We start from the raw sequence: 18,786 nt of genomic DNA on the forward strand, positions 1-18,786 counted from the left end.
CACTCTGCCCAGCCTGTTTCTCATGGACACACATTCACTTCTGCCCCCGGTCCACTCTGGCCTACAAATGTATTTTCCTAAAATAATCAGAGCTTTTGCTTGTTTGTTTAAAGTTTATTTATTTTGAGTGTGAGAGAGACTAGGGGAGGAACAGAGAGAGAGAGAGAGAGAGAGAGAGAGAGAGAGAGAGAATATATCCCAAGCAGGCTCTGAACTGCCAGTGTGGAGCCCAAGGTGGGGTTCAATCTCACGAACCATGAGATTACGACCTGAGCCAAGATCGAGAGTCGGACGCTCAACTGACTGAGCCGTCAAATATTTTGGCATCCCAGAATAATCAGACCTTTTAACTTCTTGGTCTCTTTCCTTCGAATGCACAACAGGTCACAATGTTCAGCATCTACAGGGCCCACATTTGATTTCTTCTGCAATGCTAGAGGGAGGCCAGAGGCGTCTTTGGAATTCCTATTTTCCACACGGGAAGCCCAAGTGTCAGCGTGGCTCCCTTAAGTCTCAGAGCCAGCAGGTGCTGCCTACCGCGGAGGAACCCACCGTTTCAGGGTCCTCCTTGTCTCACTAGAAAACCTTGTCCATTTTCCATTTGACAGTTCCCATTCTGGCAATCCCTATCAAGATAACACCAGCATTCTTCACAGAGCTAGAACACACAATCCTACAATTTGTATGGAACCACAAAAGACCCCGAATAGCCAAAGCGATCTTGAAAAAGAAAACCAAAGCTGGAGGCATCACAATCCCCGACTTCAAGCTGTATTACAAAGCTGCAATCATCAAGGCAGTATGGTACTGGCACAAAAACAGACATCTGGGTCAATGGAACAGAAGAGAGAACCGGAAATGGACCCACAAACGTATGGCCAACTAATCTTTGACAAAGCAGGAAAGAATAACCAATGTTACAAAGACAGTCTCTTCAGCAAGTGGTGCTGGGAAAACTGGACAGCGACATGCAGAAGAATGAACCTGGACCACTTTCTTACACCATACACAAAAATAAACTCAAAATGGATGAAAGACCTAAATGTAAGATAAGAAGCCATCAAAATCCTAGAGGAGAAAGCAGGCAAAAACCTCTTTGACCTCAGCCCCAGCAACTTCTTATTTAACATGTCTCCGGAAGCAAGGGAAACAAAAGCAAAAATGAACTATTGGGACCTCATCAACACAAAAATCTTCTGCACAATGAAGGAAACAATCAGCAAAACTAAAAGGCAACCGACAGAATGGGAGAAGATATTTGCAAATGACAGATCAGATAAAGGATTAGGATCCAAAATCTATAAAGAACCTATCAAACTCAACACCCAAAAAACAAATAATCCAGTGAAGAAATGGGCAAAAGACATGAATAGACACTTCTCCAAAGAAGACATCCAGATGGCCAACTGACACATGAAAAAATGCTCAACATCACTCATCATCAGGGGAATACAAATCAAAACCAAATGAGACACCACCTCATACCTGTCAGAATGGCTAACATTAACAACTCAGGCAACAACAGATGTTGGTGAGGATGTGGAGAAAGAGGATGTCTTTTGCACTGCTGGTGGGAATGCAAACTGGTGCAGCCACTCTGGAAAACAGTATGGAGGTTCCTCAAAAAATTAAAAATAGAACTACCTACGACCCAGCAATTGCACTACTAGGTATTTATCCAAGGGATACAGGTGTGCGGTTTTTCAAAGGGGCACGCGCACCCCAGTGTTTATAGCAGCATTATTGACAATAGCCAAAGTATGGAAAGAGCCCAAATGTCCATCGACAGATGAATGGATAAAGAACATGTGGTATATGTATACAATGGAGTATTACTTGCCAATAAGAAATAAAGAAATCTCGCCATTTGCAACTACGTGGATGGAACCAGAGGGTATTATTCTAAGTGAATTTAGTCAGTCAGAGAAAGACAAATATCACATGACTTCACTCATATGAGGAATTTAAGAGACAAACAGATGAACATAAGGGAAGGGAAGCAAAAATAATATAAAAACAGGAAGGGGCACAACACATAAGAGACTCTTAAATACGGAGAACAAACTGAGGGTTGCTGGAGGGGTGGTGGGAGGGGGGATGGGCTAAATGGGTAAGGGGTGTTAAGGAATCTACTCCTGAAATCATTGTTGCGCTATATGCTAATGTGGATGTAAATTAAAAAATAAATAAATTTTTTAAAAAAGTTCCCATTCCTGCCTGAGGAGCAGTCAAACCCACCCCCTGAGGGAGATCTAGTAGCTGTTGTTACTGGCCTACCCAGAGGTCCCAACACCCCTGAGATAACCATTCTGGGGTCGAATGAAATACCCAGGTCACCGAGGGAGAGAGGGGCCTCTTTGGGGCTTGGTCATCCCTCAGATCATCTTCTGATGAAAATCACTGCCTTCCAGCCTCTCTGCTCTTCATTCCTTCAAATCCACCGCCTGCAGGACCCTTGAAGACAAGGCCCCTCACCGCCCAAGGGCAAAACTACCGGAAATGTGAATCTGCCCACACATTGGTGCTTGCCCTGTGAGATTAAACTACACAGGAAGACCTCTTGTTGTTCCTTATACTGCAAACCACCTTCATTCCTCCCCACTTGATGCAGTTTTGTGCCGACAGCATAGTTTCTCAAGGACCTGTGCAAATCTATCGCAAAGCACATAATCACTCCATTTCACCAAACAGTTGATTTCTTAAATTTTTGGCCCTGACTCAGTTCTGATGGCTTGCAAACTTGAATCACTTATCTAGTTGGCTGGCAAATTACTTCCAGTTTAGCTTATAGATTCAGCAAAGCCCTTGGCTTCCAGGGCTTACCACGTTTTATTGTACTTCTGGGCTGGAGGGACCGTACAAAGGGGCGGGTATTTATCATGGGGCATGCTGACTCTTCTAAGGAAGGACATTCTGCATTTAATGTCTAGTTTACTGTCTCCTCATTTGTTTTTGTTTTGTTTTTTTTAAGTGCCATAAATTGTTTAAGGAGTGATCTTGGAGAATTCCTAGAAAATCCAAATATTGCATTTCACAGTAAACTAAACTAAAATTAAGGCATACTGTGAGGTCAGAGATCAAAGTGTCAAAGGCAGTATGCATGTAGGAAAACAAAGAAGACTGTTTCTGAATATAAATTACAGAAAGAAAAGACTGTTTAGCCTTGATTATCATTATATATACACACACATGTCAATCTGACCCCTACATTAAAAAAAATTCCTAGGGACTGTCTCCAAAGGATTACTAACCCCATCCATCTCTCCAAATGAGTTCTGCCATGAGGGAGGAAGGGGGCAGAGCAGGGAAGAACAGGAAAAGAAGCGCATTCTCTAGAAACAACAAGACTAATCAAACTCAGATTCCAAATGATCTAAAAAGGGGAAGATGGTCTCACATTACCCCAAACCTTAGAATTTGACATCTTTCAAGTTATGAGGATTGTTTTTTACTATCCCCCCCCAAAAAAAAATAAAAAGGAGAAAATGAGCAATTTATTACAAAGGTCTTTTTTGTTGTATGGAAACAGCACGTCCTTCTGGGGGAGGGGGTGGGAGGATCCTGGGCCTCTCCCGATGGCTCAGACACAAAGACACGTAGGTCCCCACCCCACCCTCTTACACAGATGGCCAGAGCTGTTACCACGCCTCAGGTCCACCCTGCACAGCCAGGGCCAGGCCCCAGGCCACCGAGAACACCCCACCCGGCAAGGAAGTCCCCCCCACCCCCCAGCCCTGCTCCGAGGGCTCCAAGGGAGGAGGGAGTAGCCTGGGAGGCCCAGGGAAGGGGCTTCTGGAATGCTGGGAAAGTCCTTCTGAGACTGCTAACCCAATGACAATTCATCGAAGTGAACACAAATCATCTGTGTACTTTCCTCCGTATGTGTTATGGCACATTAGACGTTCTCTAGCCATCACCACCAGGAAACACGGCAATGGAAGTAAACGCAACACCGTATGCCGCGGCTTTGAAAGAAGTGGACAGATGAGAAGTCGTGAGCAGACAGGGGCCTCCCTGATGTTTAGGAAGGACGAGGCATAGAGCCCAGAATGCCGCTGCCACGAGGAATAATCCGGATGCTTCAATTATTTGTTGTCTGAGCCTTGGAGACTAATGACAAGCAGAAGACATCAGACTTGAACATCCTGAGGTGCCCTCCCAAATCCAAGAAAAGGGCCTGTGCCCATGCAGAGTGCCTGGGTGGCCATGGCAACAAAGACTGCTTCTTCTCTATTTCTTAAACGGTCGTCTGCACACAGGGGAGCAGGCAGACAGCGTGGGAAGGGCCTTGCCCCTAATCCCGATGCTGTGTTTGCATCTGGTATCATCTGGATGGAAAACAGGAAGACTGGAGGAAAACAGGAAGGCACCACAACACCTATGAGCCCAGACTGCAGACACTAAGCCAAAGTCAGCCCACCAGAGCTGGTTGCCGGGTTCAGGGCTCAGAAAACGTCATTTGTCGATGAGACACTTGACTCCCTGTCGCGGCTTTCAAATTCTCCATCTGTTCTATACTTGGAAGTCAGCACCTGGTGCCATTTAAAAAAAAAAAAACTCACCCCACCTCCCCCTGTTCAAAGCCACCGTGGAATCCAATATTACGTTCCATGGGGACACAGGTCCCACGCTCACACCCCAGGTACCTCCTGCGTGCTCAAAGTGTGTTCGAATAACACGCATCTTCCTGTGCTTAATTTTAAAGCAAATACCTGCCTAGCAGAAAGCCTTGACAGGTACATTTGACACCTTAAAGAAAAAGCAAATGGATACGAGGCCTCCAAAATGTAAATATGGATGAAGTCACCACTCCTTGTACCTTGTCACCTATCATTTCTAGGGCTGTTTTATAGCATTTTGCCTCATGCTTCCATCAACCACTCAGCCACCAAGAAGAGATGGCAGCTGATTTGCTTTCTAATTGTTTTAATAGTGACACTCTGCCCTTCCATTATTCAAACATACTTTTAGATACCCCTCCTTAGAGAGACCATCTCTAGGCACTGATAACTGACAGTGAAAAGGGTGAAAAAAATGCGGTCTCTCCCCAGGCAGCTTCCATAAAAAAGGAGACATACATGCAAGATAAACTATACTTACAAAGGTCACAACATAATGCCGAGTTCCCAATGGCACACAAGATGCTAGGCTTATTCCAGAAAGCGCAGTCACCAATGACAGGCCTCAAGGAGGAAGCAGAGTCTAAACTGGGAGGACGGAGGGGGCTGGGAACAGAGGAGACTCAGGACAAGCCTTTCCTAGCAAGACGCCACAGGTGCAAAAAGTCACCGGGACAACTCAACAACAACAAACAATCCAACTTAAAGATGGGCAAAGGAGTCAAACAGACATTTCTCCAAAGAGGACATACAAATAGCCAGGAAGCACATGAAAAGATGCTCAGTATCACCAATTCCTAGGGAAATTCAAATCAAACCCACCATGAGACACCATCTTGCACCCATCAGGATGGCCACTCTTAAAGAAAAGAAGAATAAAAGAAAAAACCTGTCGGCAACGATGTGGAGAAAGTGGAACCCTTCTCTTGTGCACTGTTGGTGAGAATGTAAAACGGCGCGGCCACCGTGGGAAGACAGGGTGGCGGTGCCTCCACAAAATTAAAAATAGAATTTCCATAGGGTTTGGTGATGCCACATCTGGACAGCTATACAAAAACACTGAAAACAGGATCTTGAAGAGATCATCGCACACCTGTGGTCATAGCAACACTGTTCACAACAACCAGGCCACCCAAACATCCATCAGTGGATAGAACAGTATTCGGCCCTAGAAAAAAGAAATACTGCCACACGCTACAACACAGATGAAACTTGAGGACATCGTGCCAAGCGAAATAAGCCGACGGCAAGACAAATACTGCATGATTCCACTCACGTCATTATCGAAAGCAGTTCAACTCTTAGAAACAGGACAGTGGTTGCCAGAGACTGGGGGGGAGAGGGATGGGGGTAAGCGCTCGATGCAGAGTTTGTTTTACAAGGTGAAGAAGTTGAGAGGTCTGTAGCCCAACAATGTACACACCGGTAACACTACTGTGCTGCTCGTTTAAAAACGGGTAAGATGAGGGGCGCCTGGGTGGCGCAGTCGGTTAAGCGGCCGACTTCAGCCAGGTCACGATCTCGCGGCCCGTGAGTTCGAGCCCCGCGTCGGGCTCTGGGCTGACAGCTCAGAGCCTGGAGCCTGTTTCCGATTCTGTGTCTCCCTCTCTCTCTGCCCCTCCCCCGTTCATGCTCTGTCTCTCTCTGTCCCAAAAATAAATTTTAAAAAACGTTGAAAAAAAAAAATTAAAAAAAAAAATACAGGTAAGATGGTAAATTTTAGCTTGTGTCTTTGACCACAGTGAAAAACACAAAGCCATGAGGAGAACGGATGCTGTTGGGTGCCCTCTTCCCCCAGCACCCACAGGATGGCTTATTGAATGAAGCCGGGCTCGTGTAAGACGTGAGGAACACAGCTCTGCGTGCGATGAACGAGAACTGGGTTATGACGGCAGACTACCCTGTCGTGGCACCATCACCCTGAGCCCCAGCTCCGCCTTCTCAGCTTCCTTTGCTAACTCATCCCCACGATCCTCACTGCCGTTCATGTCCCCAGAGGTGGCCCCCTCCTCTGATTGGCAGTGACACAGAACTCTCTGGAAATAAGCTCTTGGCTGCACAGAGCTCATCTTTCTGTGGGAGGAAGAAACGTTTTCACAGGAGCAACCTCTGGCTCTAGGCTCCACGCGCCCTGCAGCATCGTGTGGGGTGCCTCCACCAGACCGCCACCGCCTCTGTGCTGAGTCTCGACCTCAGGCCACCCTGATTTATAGAAGGAGCAGCTTCTTCCCTCCTTTCTAGAGGATGGCGGGCAACATTCCAGCCGTCCTGGGGCCGAGTTGTCCAGTCAGGGTCAGGCCACTACGTCTGGAGGCCTGGAGATGGTCCAGGGCAGCCCGCAAACTGGACACAGAGACAAACAGAGGGGCTGGGGGCCCCGCGCAGACCGACAGTGGTTCCAGTAGGAAGGTCCCTCCACACTGGTGACAGCATCCAGCTGCTTCTTCCCTCCCCCAAGGGGCCTGACCAGGGGCAGATGCTAACTTTGTGGTGAGAAGGCAGGCCGAATTCACACAAATAGCCTCTTCCATGGAGAAGTTTAACACAAAAGCAGGCTCCTCAGGCAGGGAAGGAAACATTTTGCCTAGATCCTGAAGGAAAACCTGTTTCTCCTGGGATAAAATATAAATATATAAACCCTCAACTTTACAGCACGTGGCCCGGAGGAAGCCCTCAATGAACGGCAGCTGGTAGTGTTTTCCCTCCTTGATCTTCTGCTTTTATGAGAAAACGCTTCACACAGCTTCCAAGAAAAGCCAATGAAAAGAAACGGCCTATGAAGTCAGAATGCTGGTTCTCTCAGTGGAGAGGGGCATAGGGGAACACTCTGGCCTTAGCAATGGGGATGCAGGAGCATGTGTATGAAAAGGCCACCAAGCCGTCCGCATCAAGTTGCGTGTGTCGGTATGTAGGGTCATACCTCCATAGGAAAGAGTAAAAGAAAAAGGAAGAAGTGGACAAAACTTCTGAGGCAGTTACAAACGCCTGTCTTGTGGAGTCCAGTAAAAGTCTCTGTGGTGACGGAAGGGTTTCCTCTGTGCGCTGTCCAACACAGTAGCCAGTAGCCACATGCTGTTACTTATCCCTTGAAATGTGGCTAGTACAGAGGACTGAATTTTTGACTAGATTGGCTTAAAATGCACAGACTCCACGTGGCTGGCAACTACCTCACTGGACGGCGTAGCTCTCGAAAAGCCTCCAGGACAAAGACTTTTCTTTGCGCCTCCTCAACGCACCTAATGGACCTGAGAAGGCCACATGCACTTTGGAAGCCAAATATAGTTGACCCTTGAATGACAGTGGGGGTTAGGGGTACCGACCCTCTCATGCAGTTGAAAATCTGCATATAACTTTTGACTCCCCGACAATTTAATGAATAGTTGACCTATTCGTTGACCTAACAGTTGACCAAGAACATCAAAGGAGGTTAACACAGATTTTGTGTCTTATATGTACTACTCTCTTCTTACAATAAATTAAAGGAAAGAAAACATTAAGAAAATCACACGGAACAGAAAATACACTTGGAGTGCTGTAAACAATCCACGAATAAGTGGACCCATGCAGTCCCAACCCGTGTTGTTCAAAGGTCAACTGTAGAGCGCCAAAAAAAACATGGGTTTCCTAACGTGTAATACTATGTACGAATAAATAGGAATAAACTGCTGATACACACAAGTTAATCTCAGAAGTATTCTGAGTGAAAGAAGTCTTAGACAAAAGAGCACACAGGTAGCTTTCCATTTATACGAAGATCTAGAAAAATCGAAAGGAATCCATGGTAGTACTGATCATAAGAGCGGTTGCCCTGGGGTGGGAGGAACTGACTCGTAAGGAACATAAGAGAACTTTCTGGGATGACAGAGATAGTCCATAACTCGATGGGGGTCAGGGCGTCACACAGGAGTGTACCTTTGTCAAAAATAAAACTACAATCTTAAGTTCTGTGCATTTTATGCTCACTATACCTCAACTTAAAAGACACACATTCACAAAAATACTTATGCAACGAACACGATCACGTTTCAACAGCCATATCTCCGCACCCCGGGACGGGCACTGAGCATCTGACAGATGAGAAAAAATAAAAAGATCAGTCATCTGTTCAAGCAGTAGTCCAGAACGGGCAACAACCTCAAGGCCATGCCCCTGTCACCGTGCCGCCCAGCCTTCCTAAGGCATCTAGAAGTCATTCACCCTCAGAGCGCCGCCCCCTCCCCGCGGCACTTACCAGCACGCGGCCATCAGCCTTGGGCTGCCGGGCCAGGCTCACCCCCATCCACTCGTCATCCCTGTCTTCCCGGCAGGTCTTTCCACACGACATGCCCCGATTCTTCCCTGGATGAAAAAGAGAAAAGCCAGACTTGCTTTGAGAAATGACGTTCCGTTGGCTGCTTTTCAAAGGGTGGTCTACAGTCCAAGTGCTGGTTACCTGCCAGTGAGGAAATAAGGAACTTGGAACAAAATGGAAATCAACTCCAGCGCGACGCACGCCGTTTGATTCAGCCGGTACTTTTTTCACCGCAAGACTTCCTCGAGGAGGGAAGTGGTGCAGTGATTTATGTTCTGAAGCTAGCTCCTTCATCTGTTACGTACCAGTAATAAGCAGTTTGCAAACCGGACATTTTGAGCGGCACTGAAGAACACAGTGGCACGATGGATACCTCTCCTTTTCAGCTAACAAATATCACGACAATTCTTCGTTAAAAAAAAAAATAGAAGCTCTAGATGGGAAAGAACTTTGGAGAAGGTGAGGACGTGAAGGGATTATCATGAAGTAGCTCTCACTACGTACAGATATATGTGTCACCTCTATTACCTCATTTGTCCTTCTCAAGGTAGTCAGGTAAGGTAGGTATCTTAGTCCTGACTTTACAGGCAAGGAGACTGAGGCCAAAGAGGCTGCGGGACTTTCGCAGTGAGTCCCAACTAGTAACTAGCAGAGCTAGGCTCTGAACCCAGGCAGAGTCACCTGATCCCAAAGATGATGGACCATGTATTTTCCACTGGACTACAAGGTGAGCTTTGAAGTCTACCACGTCTTTCCTTACTTAAAATATAAAACCTGCGATAAATTTTAATGGCCTCCCCCTTCATGCACAGCATGGAATCTTAACACTTGACTCCAGCCGACTGGGCCCTGCGTGAGCCAGCCCCAGCCCACCCTGCCAACCCCCTCCACTTCCGCTCCCGCCCACCACTCCGGCTGCACTGCCCTCACTCGGAGCTTTAAAAGGGCACACGCTTCCTCGGCTTGGATGTTCTGCCTCCCGTACCTGCCCAGCTAACTACCGCGAATCTTTCCAATCAGGTGTAGATCAACTACCCACCTCCCCTCTGGTATTCTGGCACTCAACTACTCATTTTAATGTCTCTTGGCCCACTAATTTGTAAGGTCTTTGTTTTGTTCACCAGTATGTCTCAGTGATTAATGAGTAACAGGTACTTAGCATATGACAGATGGATGGATGGATGGATGGATGGATGGATGGATGGATGCATGGAAGGGAGGGGAGGGAGGAAGAGAGGGAGGGAAGGAGGGAGGGAGGAATGAAGGAGGGAGGGAGGGAGGGAGGGAGGGAGGAAGGAAGAGAGGAAGACAGGAAGGGAGGGAGGAAGAAGGGAGGGAGGAATAAGGGAGGGAGGAAGGAGGAAGGGAGGGAAGGAGAGAGGGAGGGAAGGAGAGAGGGAGGAATGAAGGAGGGAGGGAGGGAGGGAGGAAGGAAGAGAGGAAGACAGGAAGGGAGGGAGGAAGAAGGGAGGGAGGAAGAAGGGAAGGAGGAAGAAGGGAGGGAGGAAGGAGGAAGGGAGGGAAGGAGAGAGGGAGGGAAGGAGAGAGGGAGGAATGAAGGAGGGAGGGAGGGAGGGAGGGAGGAAGGAAGAGAGGAAGACAGGAAGGGAGGGAGGAAGAAGGGAGGGAGGGAGGGAGGGAGGAAGGAGGAAGGGAGGAAGGAGGAAGGGAGGGAAGGAGAGAGGGAGGGAAGGAGAGAGGGAGGAATGAAGGAGGGAGGGAGGGAGGGAGGGAGGAAGAGAGGAAGACAGGAAGGGAGGGAGGAAGAAGGGAGGGAGGGAGGGAAGGAGAAAGGGAGGGAAGGAGAGAGGGAGGCAGGGAGGGAGGAAGAAGGGAGGAAGAAAGGAAGGAAGGGAGGAGGAAGGGAAGGAGGAAGGAAGGGAGAGGGGATGAATGATCAGGCCACCCTGAGAAGAAAAAGAGGAAGTGGGAGGGCACGGAACCCGTTTCCGCCTTGGTAGTGATGTCCACCCACCTCGAGCCATGTCTAATTCGGTGCATCTCCGGTCAGGGTTGGTGTGGACGCGGCACTTAAACACAGCCCCGGGGGACTTCACTGAAGTGCTGTACTTGGACTCTGCCTTTGGTGCGCCCACAAGGACCCTGCACATCAAGAAGAAAGGACATTCTGTCACAACCCAGTACCGGCAAAGAGGAGGCCGATGCTTAAACCCTCACCCAGTGGTGGGTGGGCTGCCTGAATGCTCTAGGGGGCCCAAGGGGGAGGGCCTCCAACAGTGAGCCTGTTAGATTTTCTCCAGGCACATTATTTTTAAATGTTTATTTATTTTGAGAGAGAGAGAGAGAGAGAGAGAGAGAGAGAGAGAGAGAGAGAGAGAAAACGAGCATGAGTGGGGGAGGGGCAGAGGGAGAGAGAATCCCAAGTAGGCTCCACACTGACAGCACAGAGCCCGACACAGGGCTCGATCTCATGAACTGTGAGATCGTGGCCTGAGCCAAAATCAAGAGTCAGAGGCTTCACCAACTGAGCCACCCAAGCGCCCCTCTCCAGGCACATTTAAAGCTTAAGACTGGCTGGGAACACATCCAAGCAAAGAGTTCCTATCCACCATCTATGAAGAACTCCTATAAATCAATTAAAAAAAAAAAAAAAAAAAAAAAACCAGACCAATAGAATAGTGGGCCAGATACTTGACGAAAGGAGATAACCAAATGGCGAATGAACATAGACAAGATCCTCAACTGCATTAGCTGTCGGAGAAACCCAAGTGAGAGGCCACTTCACACCTACTAGAAGGCGAAACCAAAAGGGATGAAAATGCCAAGTGCTGGCCAACCACAGCTCCGCAGGTAAATCTCACAAATACAACACCGGGCAAAAGACAGGAGGGCCAACGGGTACTCACTGAGTCCACTTATCTGAAGCTCGGAGCAGGTGAAATTTAACTGGTGCTAGAGGTCATGCTATGGGTTACTCCCGGAGAGGAGCAAGGGGGGCGGTGTGGCTAGGGAGAGGGGGCTTTCCAGGGGTGCTTATCATGTTCTATTTCCAACCTGAGTAGTGTCTACTCAGATTTATGATAATTCATTGAATTGCATATATACGACATGGGTACTTTCCTGGATGTGTGGGATGCTTTAGTAAAAAAAAAATAAAAAGCAGGAAATTTAGAGATGCCATTTCTCTTCTGTGCCCCCCTCTTCCCCTCCCCCCCCCCACAAAACATACGTACTTAGGGGGCAATAGGAAAGAAACAACAGGAGTGTCGAATTATAAACCACATCCTCTGTCCCAAGGCAAACCAGAGATAGAATAGTTCACATGTGAATAAGGGCAAGGAGGAAGCTCTACATCCTTTATCTTGAACCGGAAACTGCCGGGGTCAGTGGGGTGGGGGAGGATGGCCCCTGCAGGGCCCCTCCCCACTGGAGGAAAAGAGCAAGCCATGCTAAGAAGACAGACAAGACATATTCAGGGCTGTGTGGACGTAGAACATCGGTGGGGGGGGGGGGGGGGGATTAGCAACAAGCTCCCTACAGATGTCACAGAAACGATTCTGCCCTGCATTTGTATGCACTGTTTCCAGAGTGGTCAAGAGCAGTGTTTATTTATTTATTTTTATTTTTAAAAAAATTTTTTAATGTTTATTTTTTTTATTTTTGAGACAGAGAGAGACAGAGCATGAACGGGGGAGGGGCAGAGAGAGAGGGAGACACAGAATCAGAAGCAGGCTCCAGGCCCCGAGCCATCAGCCCAGAGCCCGACGCGGGCCTTGAACTCACGGACCGCAAGATCGTGACCTGAGCCGAAGTCGGACGCTTAACCGACTGAGCCACCCAGGCGCCCCAAGAGCAGTGTTTAGAATTAAGCGGCACCAATCAGGCAGGGTGTGCTGAGCCACAAGCCATTTGGAAGAGGACTTGTAAGGTGAGACCCTGAACAAGATCTACACCGATGTCCAAAGAGTAGAAAATTCCAAGCCTGCTCAATGAGAACATGAGCTCAATGAGAAAATTCCTGCTCAATGAGAACATGACCTGCTCCTTACGTCTAGCAGCCTAGAAAGGAGATGCCGTTCACCTGGAAAGGTTCCAGGCACATCGTGAAGTGTGCTGTGCCCCCTAGCCCTGCGACAGAAAGCGTTATCCCTCATGTGTCTGTGGAAAAGCAGCCTAGCAGAGGTTAGAATGACCCCAGAGAGCCTCCCTGGAGATGTGGCCCAGGCTCCCCTCACTTTGTCCTGAAAGCCACCTTCACCTTGGGGTCATGATATCCACCCCTACCCTGGCAGCAGAGTGATGGTGTTCCCTCCCCAGCACCCCAGCTGAAAGGAGTGGAGATCTATACATCAGATAACAAAAGTCTGGGACCTTCAGATGGACCCTCAGCAAAGGCTGGACACCCATACTAATCCGGCCCAGAGACATGGTATCAGGTTCACGGGAAGGGACGTGGGTCCTGTCTTTGTAGGTTCCACACTCAACGTGGGGCTCGAACTCACGACCCTGAGATCTAGAGTCGCACGCTCTACTGACTGAGCCGGCAAGAATGTGGGTCCTGTCTTAATTCCCAGCGCCCTGAGCCCAATCCCTCAACGCCCACACACTGACGACACAAACGATCACCAAGGATCTCCGGGGACACACGGAGCCAAGGAAGACCCACCCTCACCGGAGCATTTCCTGCCGGGTGGTCTTGAGAGCTGGTGCTCGATTCCGGGCGGGGGGTGAGAGGAACGGATCCCCGAGCTTCCCCAGGGCCCCTCAGCAGCACCCCGGGAAGCTGGCCGGCCGCTCCCTGCTCCTGCAGCCTCACCGGGGGGGGGGGGGGGGGGCCCAGCTGCAGAATCCGCAGGCAGAAGCAGGGCTGCACCCCCAGCCGCCAGAAATCTCAGCGAGCACTTTCCCTCGCAGGGCGGGCGGCTGGGCCGGCTCCCGGCGGCTCCAGCTCAAACGCAGGATGACACATAAGACGCAACCCCGGCGAGAAGAAAGCCACATTAAGGGACCGGCTTCCCCCCTGGCTTCTGGGGCTGAGCCTCAGAGCCACCGGGGCCAGCAGAGGGTTGCTCGCGATAAGGCCGGTTATGTTTTCACAGGTGACAAGAATTAGCAGTTTGACAGATCTAAACTGCCGAACCGTCCTCCGCCTTTCCACGCGTCAGGTTGTAGAAGCCTGGGAACATAAAACGCCTCCCGCACTCGGAAACCCCAGCGGGACAGGGCTGGGCCCACGAGTTCCCACAAACTCCAAATTTACATTAGCTCGGCGAATAAATGCCACTTGCAATTCATTTTATTAAAAAACCACGAAAATTAGACAAAGGGGAGAAGTATTCACACAGCGAGGAAGGGAAACGGCTGCAAGGAGCAAGCTGTTTCTCCACCGCATCCCCCAAAACGGCACTGGGACCCCGGTCCTGTCAGAGAGTGCCACTGGGCCGGAGTCACAGACCCGGGGTCACGGGTTATCCCGGGAAGGGACCCCAGAGAGCCGACATCCCAGGCGCCGGTGCTTCCAGCCCAGAGCGGAGACTGAGAGGGACAAAGTTCGTATCAGAGTCTAAGGTGGAGAAAGGATCCGCTGGATGAGTTTTTTCCCCTTCCAAACCCACGGTACTCAGCGGTCCTAGCGATGGCTGATCGAGCACTGATAACAACCCTTTGGTTCCAAGTCCCCGTCAGCCGGTCGGACGAGAAGCTTTTTCCAAGTCCTTTGCAATGGGAAACGAAGCAGGAGATAAGGGGGCGTGTGCACACACACATGCGCTCCCGGGGGCGGCACGGTGGAGCCCCGGCTTGTATCTCTGTGTTTACAGAACGCTGTGGCTTCCTCCCCAGCCTGGCGTTGCTCTGGGGCAGCTCTGGGGCTGCTTGCCCAGCAGCAAGACCGCTGCCGTAGGCCAGCCCATGAGCCGGTCTCTTCTGAAGTCAGTTCAGCTGGCTGTCTGCCAGGCCGATCCCGAGAGACAGAGCGTGCGACCGCCCAGAGTTCAGGACAAGCCACCGCACAGACGCCATATCCGCCTCTTCTCGTCTGTTATTCTCTGCGTTATAAAGAGACAGCCCGTCACTTCCCAGAGCCCCCCACGATCTTCCCTGGTGCCTTCGACACGACACTGAGATGGCTCCTTCCTTCGTACGGTTGCCACAGGAAAGGGCCCAGGTGTCCCCGCCAACAGGCTCCCATCAACAAGCCATCAGGCCGATTCTCACCCTTGCTTGCTACTTCACGTGTGGTCCTCAGACCAGCAGCAGGGAAAGCAGGGGAAATGCCCGGGAGCTTGATGGAAAAGCAGGACCTCAGGCCTCAGCCCCCCCAAATCAGAACACGCGTCTTAACCGGCCCTCCCGGCGATGCGGAGGCTAACACGCTATACAACCCCCTACGTGGACGACAAATAATCGCGCTCCATCTGCAGCCAGTACGAAGGGATGACTCTCGAGAAAGGAACCCTGCGCCTATCCCACCCCTAAAGATGCGCTCAAACTTGAAGGACATTTTAGACTCCTCTCCTTAACTCGTTACTTTAGATTTCTAATGACGAGGACGATCAGGGTGTATCAGGCACTTGGAGGGCGCAGGATCTGGGCAAGCGGGGTATAGCACGCACCCCGGCGGTCGAGCGCACTGCCCACCCCCCTATTCTGCCCACCCCACGTCAGCCAGAAAGGAGGAAAAGGGACCCAGAAGGCGCAGGGCGACCAGTCTGCAGCCAGCCACCACAGTGTGATCTTGCCCAAGAAAAGCCCTCACGAGGCTCTTCGGGTGGTTCCCGGGTTAACACTTTGATCTGGAGGCTCTGTCATGCCAAAGAACAGGGGTTTAAAATAGAAAGAAGCCCTTTCTCCTCCCCATCAGGCTGAATGTCAATCACGTCCTCGCTTTCCTAAAACGCGTATGTGGCTGGCACAGTGATGCCCAGAGGTTTGCTTTTTTTTTTTTTTTTTAAGAAGAAATCATCAACACCTATCTTTTTTTTCTTTTAGAGAGGGAGAGAGCATGAGAGGGGGTGGAGCAGAGAGACAGAGGGAGAGAGGAAGAATCCCAGGCAGGCTCCACACCCAACACAGAGCCTGACACGGGGCTCAACCCCACGACCCTGGGGTCATAACCTGAGCCAAAATCAAGAGTCGGACACTCAGCTGACTGAGCCACCCAGGTGCCCCAGATTTGCCTCTCTTAATGAGTAGTTCACACACCTGTCTGGAAATGTGGGCCCATCTGTCCACCTGCCAACACGGGTTATGCTCACGGGTTGTCTGATTTCTTGCTCAAGGCAACCCTGTCGGGCAGCTTCCCATGTGTGCGTTACTCAGAGACGGTGGTTACGCTGCTGGCAAGCTGGGATTTAAACCCGGGGCATCCGTGGCCAGTCCTCCAAACTCCGCCTCTCCGACACAGCCACCCCCCCTGGTTGACACGTGTGGGAAAGCGGGCCACAAAGCTCCACTCCGGCCACCCACCAGCTCTGAAGCCCTCCCTCGCATCACCGGAGCAGACGGCAGGTAAACTCCCTGGCAAGCGGGCAACAGAAGAGGACCGATCTGCCTCCCTGGGGAAGGCTCCCTCCCTACCCACAAATACCTCAGCAGTGATTCCTCAGGGCAAAATCACAGCCGGGAGGACAACAACTGGGAATGGAAAACCTTAAATGCATTAGGTTTGCGCTCATGCATTTGAAGCCAAAGCCAAAGCTTCCCCAGAGACACGTGTCAGTTACAGGCGTGGAATTCGTTCATTGTGTGTCCCACAGGACCACCCAAGGAATCCCCGGGCAAAAAATAGCTGAGATCTGAACAGACAGGGGGCTGTTTGGGGCCAGGGAGCCACCTCTGACCACACGGAACCCTTCCCCCCCCAGAGAGAGGAGACTCTGGGGCCAGTGCTTGCCAACTAAAGCTGGGGACCCAAAAGGCTTCGGAAGCTCCTCTTTTCATGTTTGGAGAAACTGAGGCTCCAGCTCAAAACACTGGATAACTAACTGCTTTTTAGGGGGTGGAAACTAATAGTTCCACTAGAATTCTAAGCTTTGAGGGCAAATTACTCAGGTTGGTAATTTGGCAAGAAGCACAGGGTTCAAGTTCTGCCTCAACCACTGATAAGCTATGTGACCTCAGGCAAGTTTCTTAACTACTCCGGGCCTCGGTCTTCTTCCTCTGTAAAATGGGAAAAAATAAAAATATACCTAGTAAGGGTGCTTGCAAGGTGGAAGACAACGTTTATAAAGCACCTGGCACAAAAGGGGTGCCTGGGTGACTCAGTCCGTTAAGCGTCCGACTTCGGCTCAGGTCATGATCTCGCAGTCTGTGTGTTTGAGCCCCATGTCGGGCTCTGTGCTGACCGCTCGGAGCCTGCTTCACATTCTGTGTCTCCCTCTCTCTCTGCCCCTCCCCCACTTGCGTTCTGTCTCAAAAATAAACAAACTTTAAAAAATATATATATTTTTAAATAAAAAACGTACCTAGCACCGTGCTTGGTACAAAGTAGGTGTTCAGTGAAACATAAGAATGTTCGACATAGGCCAAACACCCTCGCACCCAACTCACCCCCGCTCCCCCTCTTGGCAGAACTCCCAGGAGCTCCTCAGAACCTGGAATTCATTTAGACCCTTAGCTGAGGTCACAGAAATCCAGGAATGGCTGGGACACTTTCGCCACTAGCGGTGGACTGCAAAAGTAGTCACAATTCGCCATCCTTCCCGTATCCACGCCTTTCTTCCTGGTACCTCGCAGCTTCTCCCATCAGGAGGTGGAGTCTGTCTCCCCCTCTTGAATGCGGGCAGGCCCCGGAACTTGCCTCGGCCAGCACCATGTGACCGAGGGGGTGGTTTGACTTCCCAGCTCGGGCTTCAGGAGACCGCGTGTGCCTCTGATTCCTCCCTCGGCACCTTGCCCAGCGCATGTACAAGCCCAGGCTGCGGGAGCACGAAAGACACAGGGAGATGGGCCGTCTCACCTGAAGCCATCCTAGACCAGCCGGCCCACCTGCCTGCCCAGAAGCTGAGAGCAGATGCGTGAGGGAGCCCAGCGAGAGAAGAACCATCCCGCTGAACCCCGCCGAAACCGCCAACTACAGACTCAGTGGTTTTAACCAGAGTTTGAGGGTGATTTGTGACGCAGCAACACTGTGGAAGCAGAAAAGAGATACAGCATCAAGGCAGGACACGCTACTTCTGAAGGGACGTTATGGCCACCCAGAGCCACACACTTTTACTGAGGGCCCTGATATGGGAAAGGCAGGGTGGGGTGGCAGATTCGGCCCCGAAGAATGTGGCGTCTCCTCTCCAGCTCTGTGACCTCGGGCAAAGCCCCCTGACCACCCCGGCCCTCCCTCATCTTTAAAAGATAATACAGGGGCTCCGGGGTGGCTCAGTTGGTTGAGCAACCGACTCTTGGTTTCAGCTCAGGTCATGATCTTATGGTTCAGGGGCTTAAGCCCCATGCTGGGCTCTGCACTGTCAGTGTGGAAACTTCTTTAGATTCTCTCTCTCTCTTTCTTTCTCTCTCCCTCCCTCCCTCTCTTTTGCCCATCACCTGCTTGTGCTCGCCCTCTCTCTTTCCCAAAATAAATAGACATTTAAAATTTTTTAATTAAAAAGAACAAAAATAAAAGATAATAAAAACACACAGTCCCCTTCCCAGTGCAGCAGGGAGGCACAAAAAGAAATGGCAAGTGTTGGGGGTGGGGTGCATCCAGGATGGCCTGACTTTTGAGAATGGGGTAGGAGTTTTCATCTGCCAAGGCCAAGAGCAGACAGAAATGCTCCCAGAAAAAGCATCAGGGCACTTTTCCTTCCTCCTTTGGAAATGGATACCTTGGACAGGGACTCGGTGAGGGAGGGGACAGCAGCAAGCCTGACCCTGGGAACAGCCAGACAGGCATTGAGTCAGGCCCACCTGGGTTCAAATCAC

General features: G+C 50.4%; 1 protein-coding gene across 13 annotated transcripts in view; it reads right to left on the bottom strand.

Moving 5' to 3' along the window:
- ITGA9 (integrin subunit alpha 9) overlaps window positions 1-18,786 on the bottom strand; it is a 400,223-nt gene that overhangs the window by 331,993 nt on the left and 49,444 nt on the right. For all 13 annotated transcript variants that reach the window (XM_042956919.1, XM_042956927.1, XM_042956925.1 and 10 more), the window contains 2 exons: window positions 10,886-11,013; window positions 8,851-8,957 (listed from right to left, as the gene is read on the bottom strand). In XM_042956919.1, coding sequence (XP_042812853.1) covers window positions 8,851-8,957; window positions 10,886-11,013 — 235 coding nt within the window. The remainder of the gene's footprint in view (window positions 1-8,850; window positions 8,958-10,885; window positions 11,014-18,786) is intronic.

Source organism: Panthera tigris, chromosome C2, assembly GCF_018350195.1.
Source record: "Panthera tigris isolate Pti1 chromosome C2, P.tigris_Pti1_mat1.1, whole genome shotgun sequence".
In the NCBI taxonomy this organism is placed as follows: domain Eukaryota; kingdom Metazoa; phylum Chordata; class Mammalia; order Carnivora; family Felidae; genus Panthera; species Panthera tigris.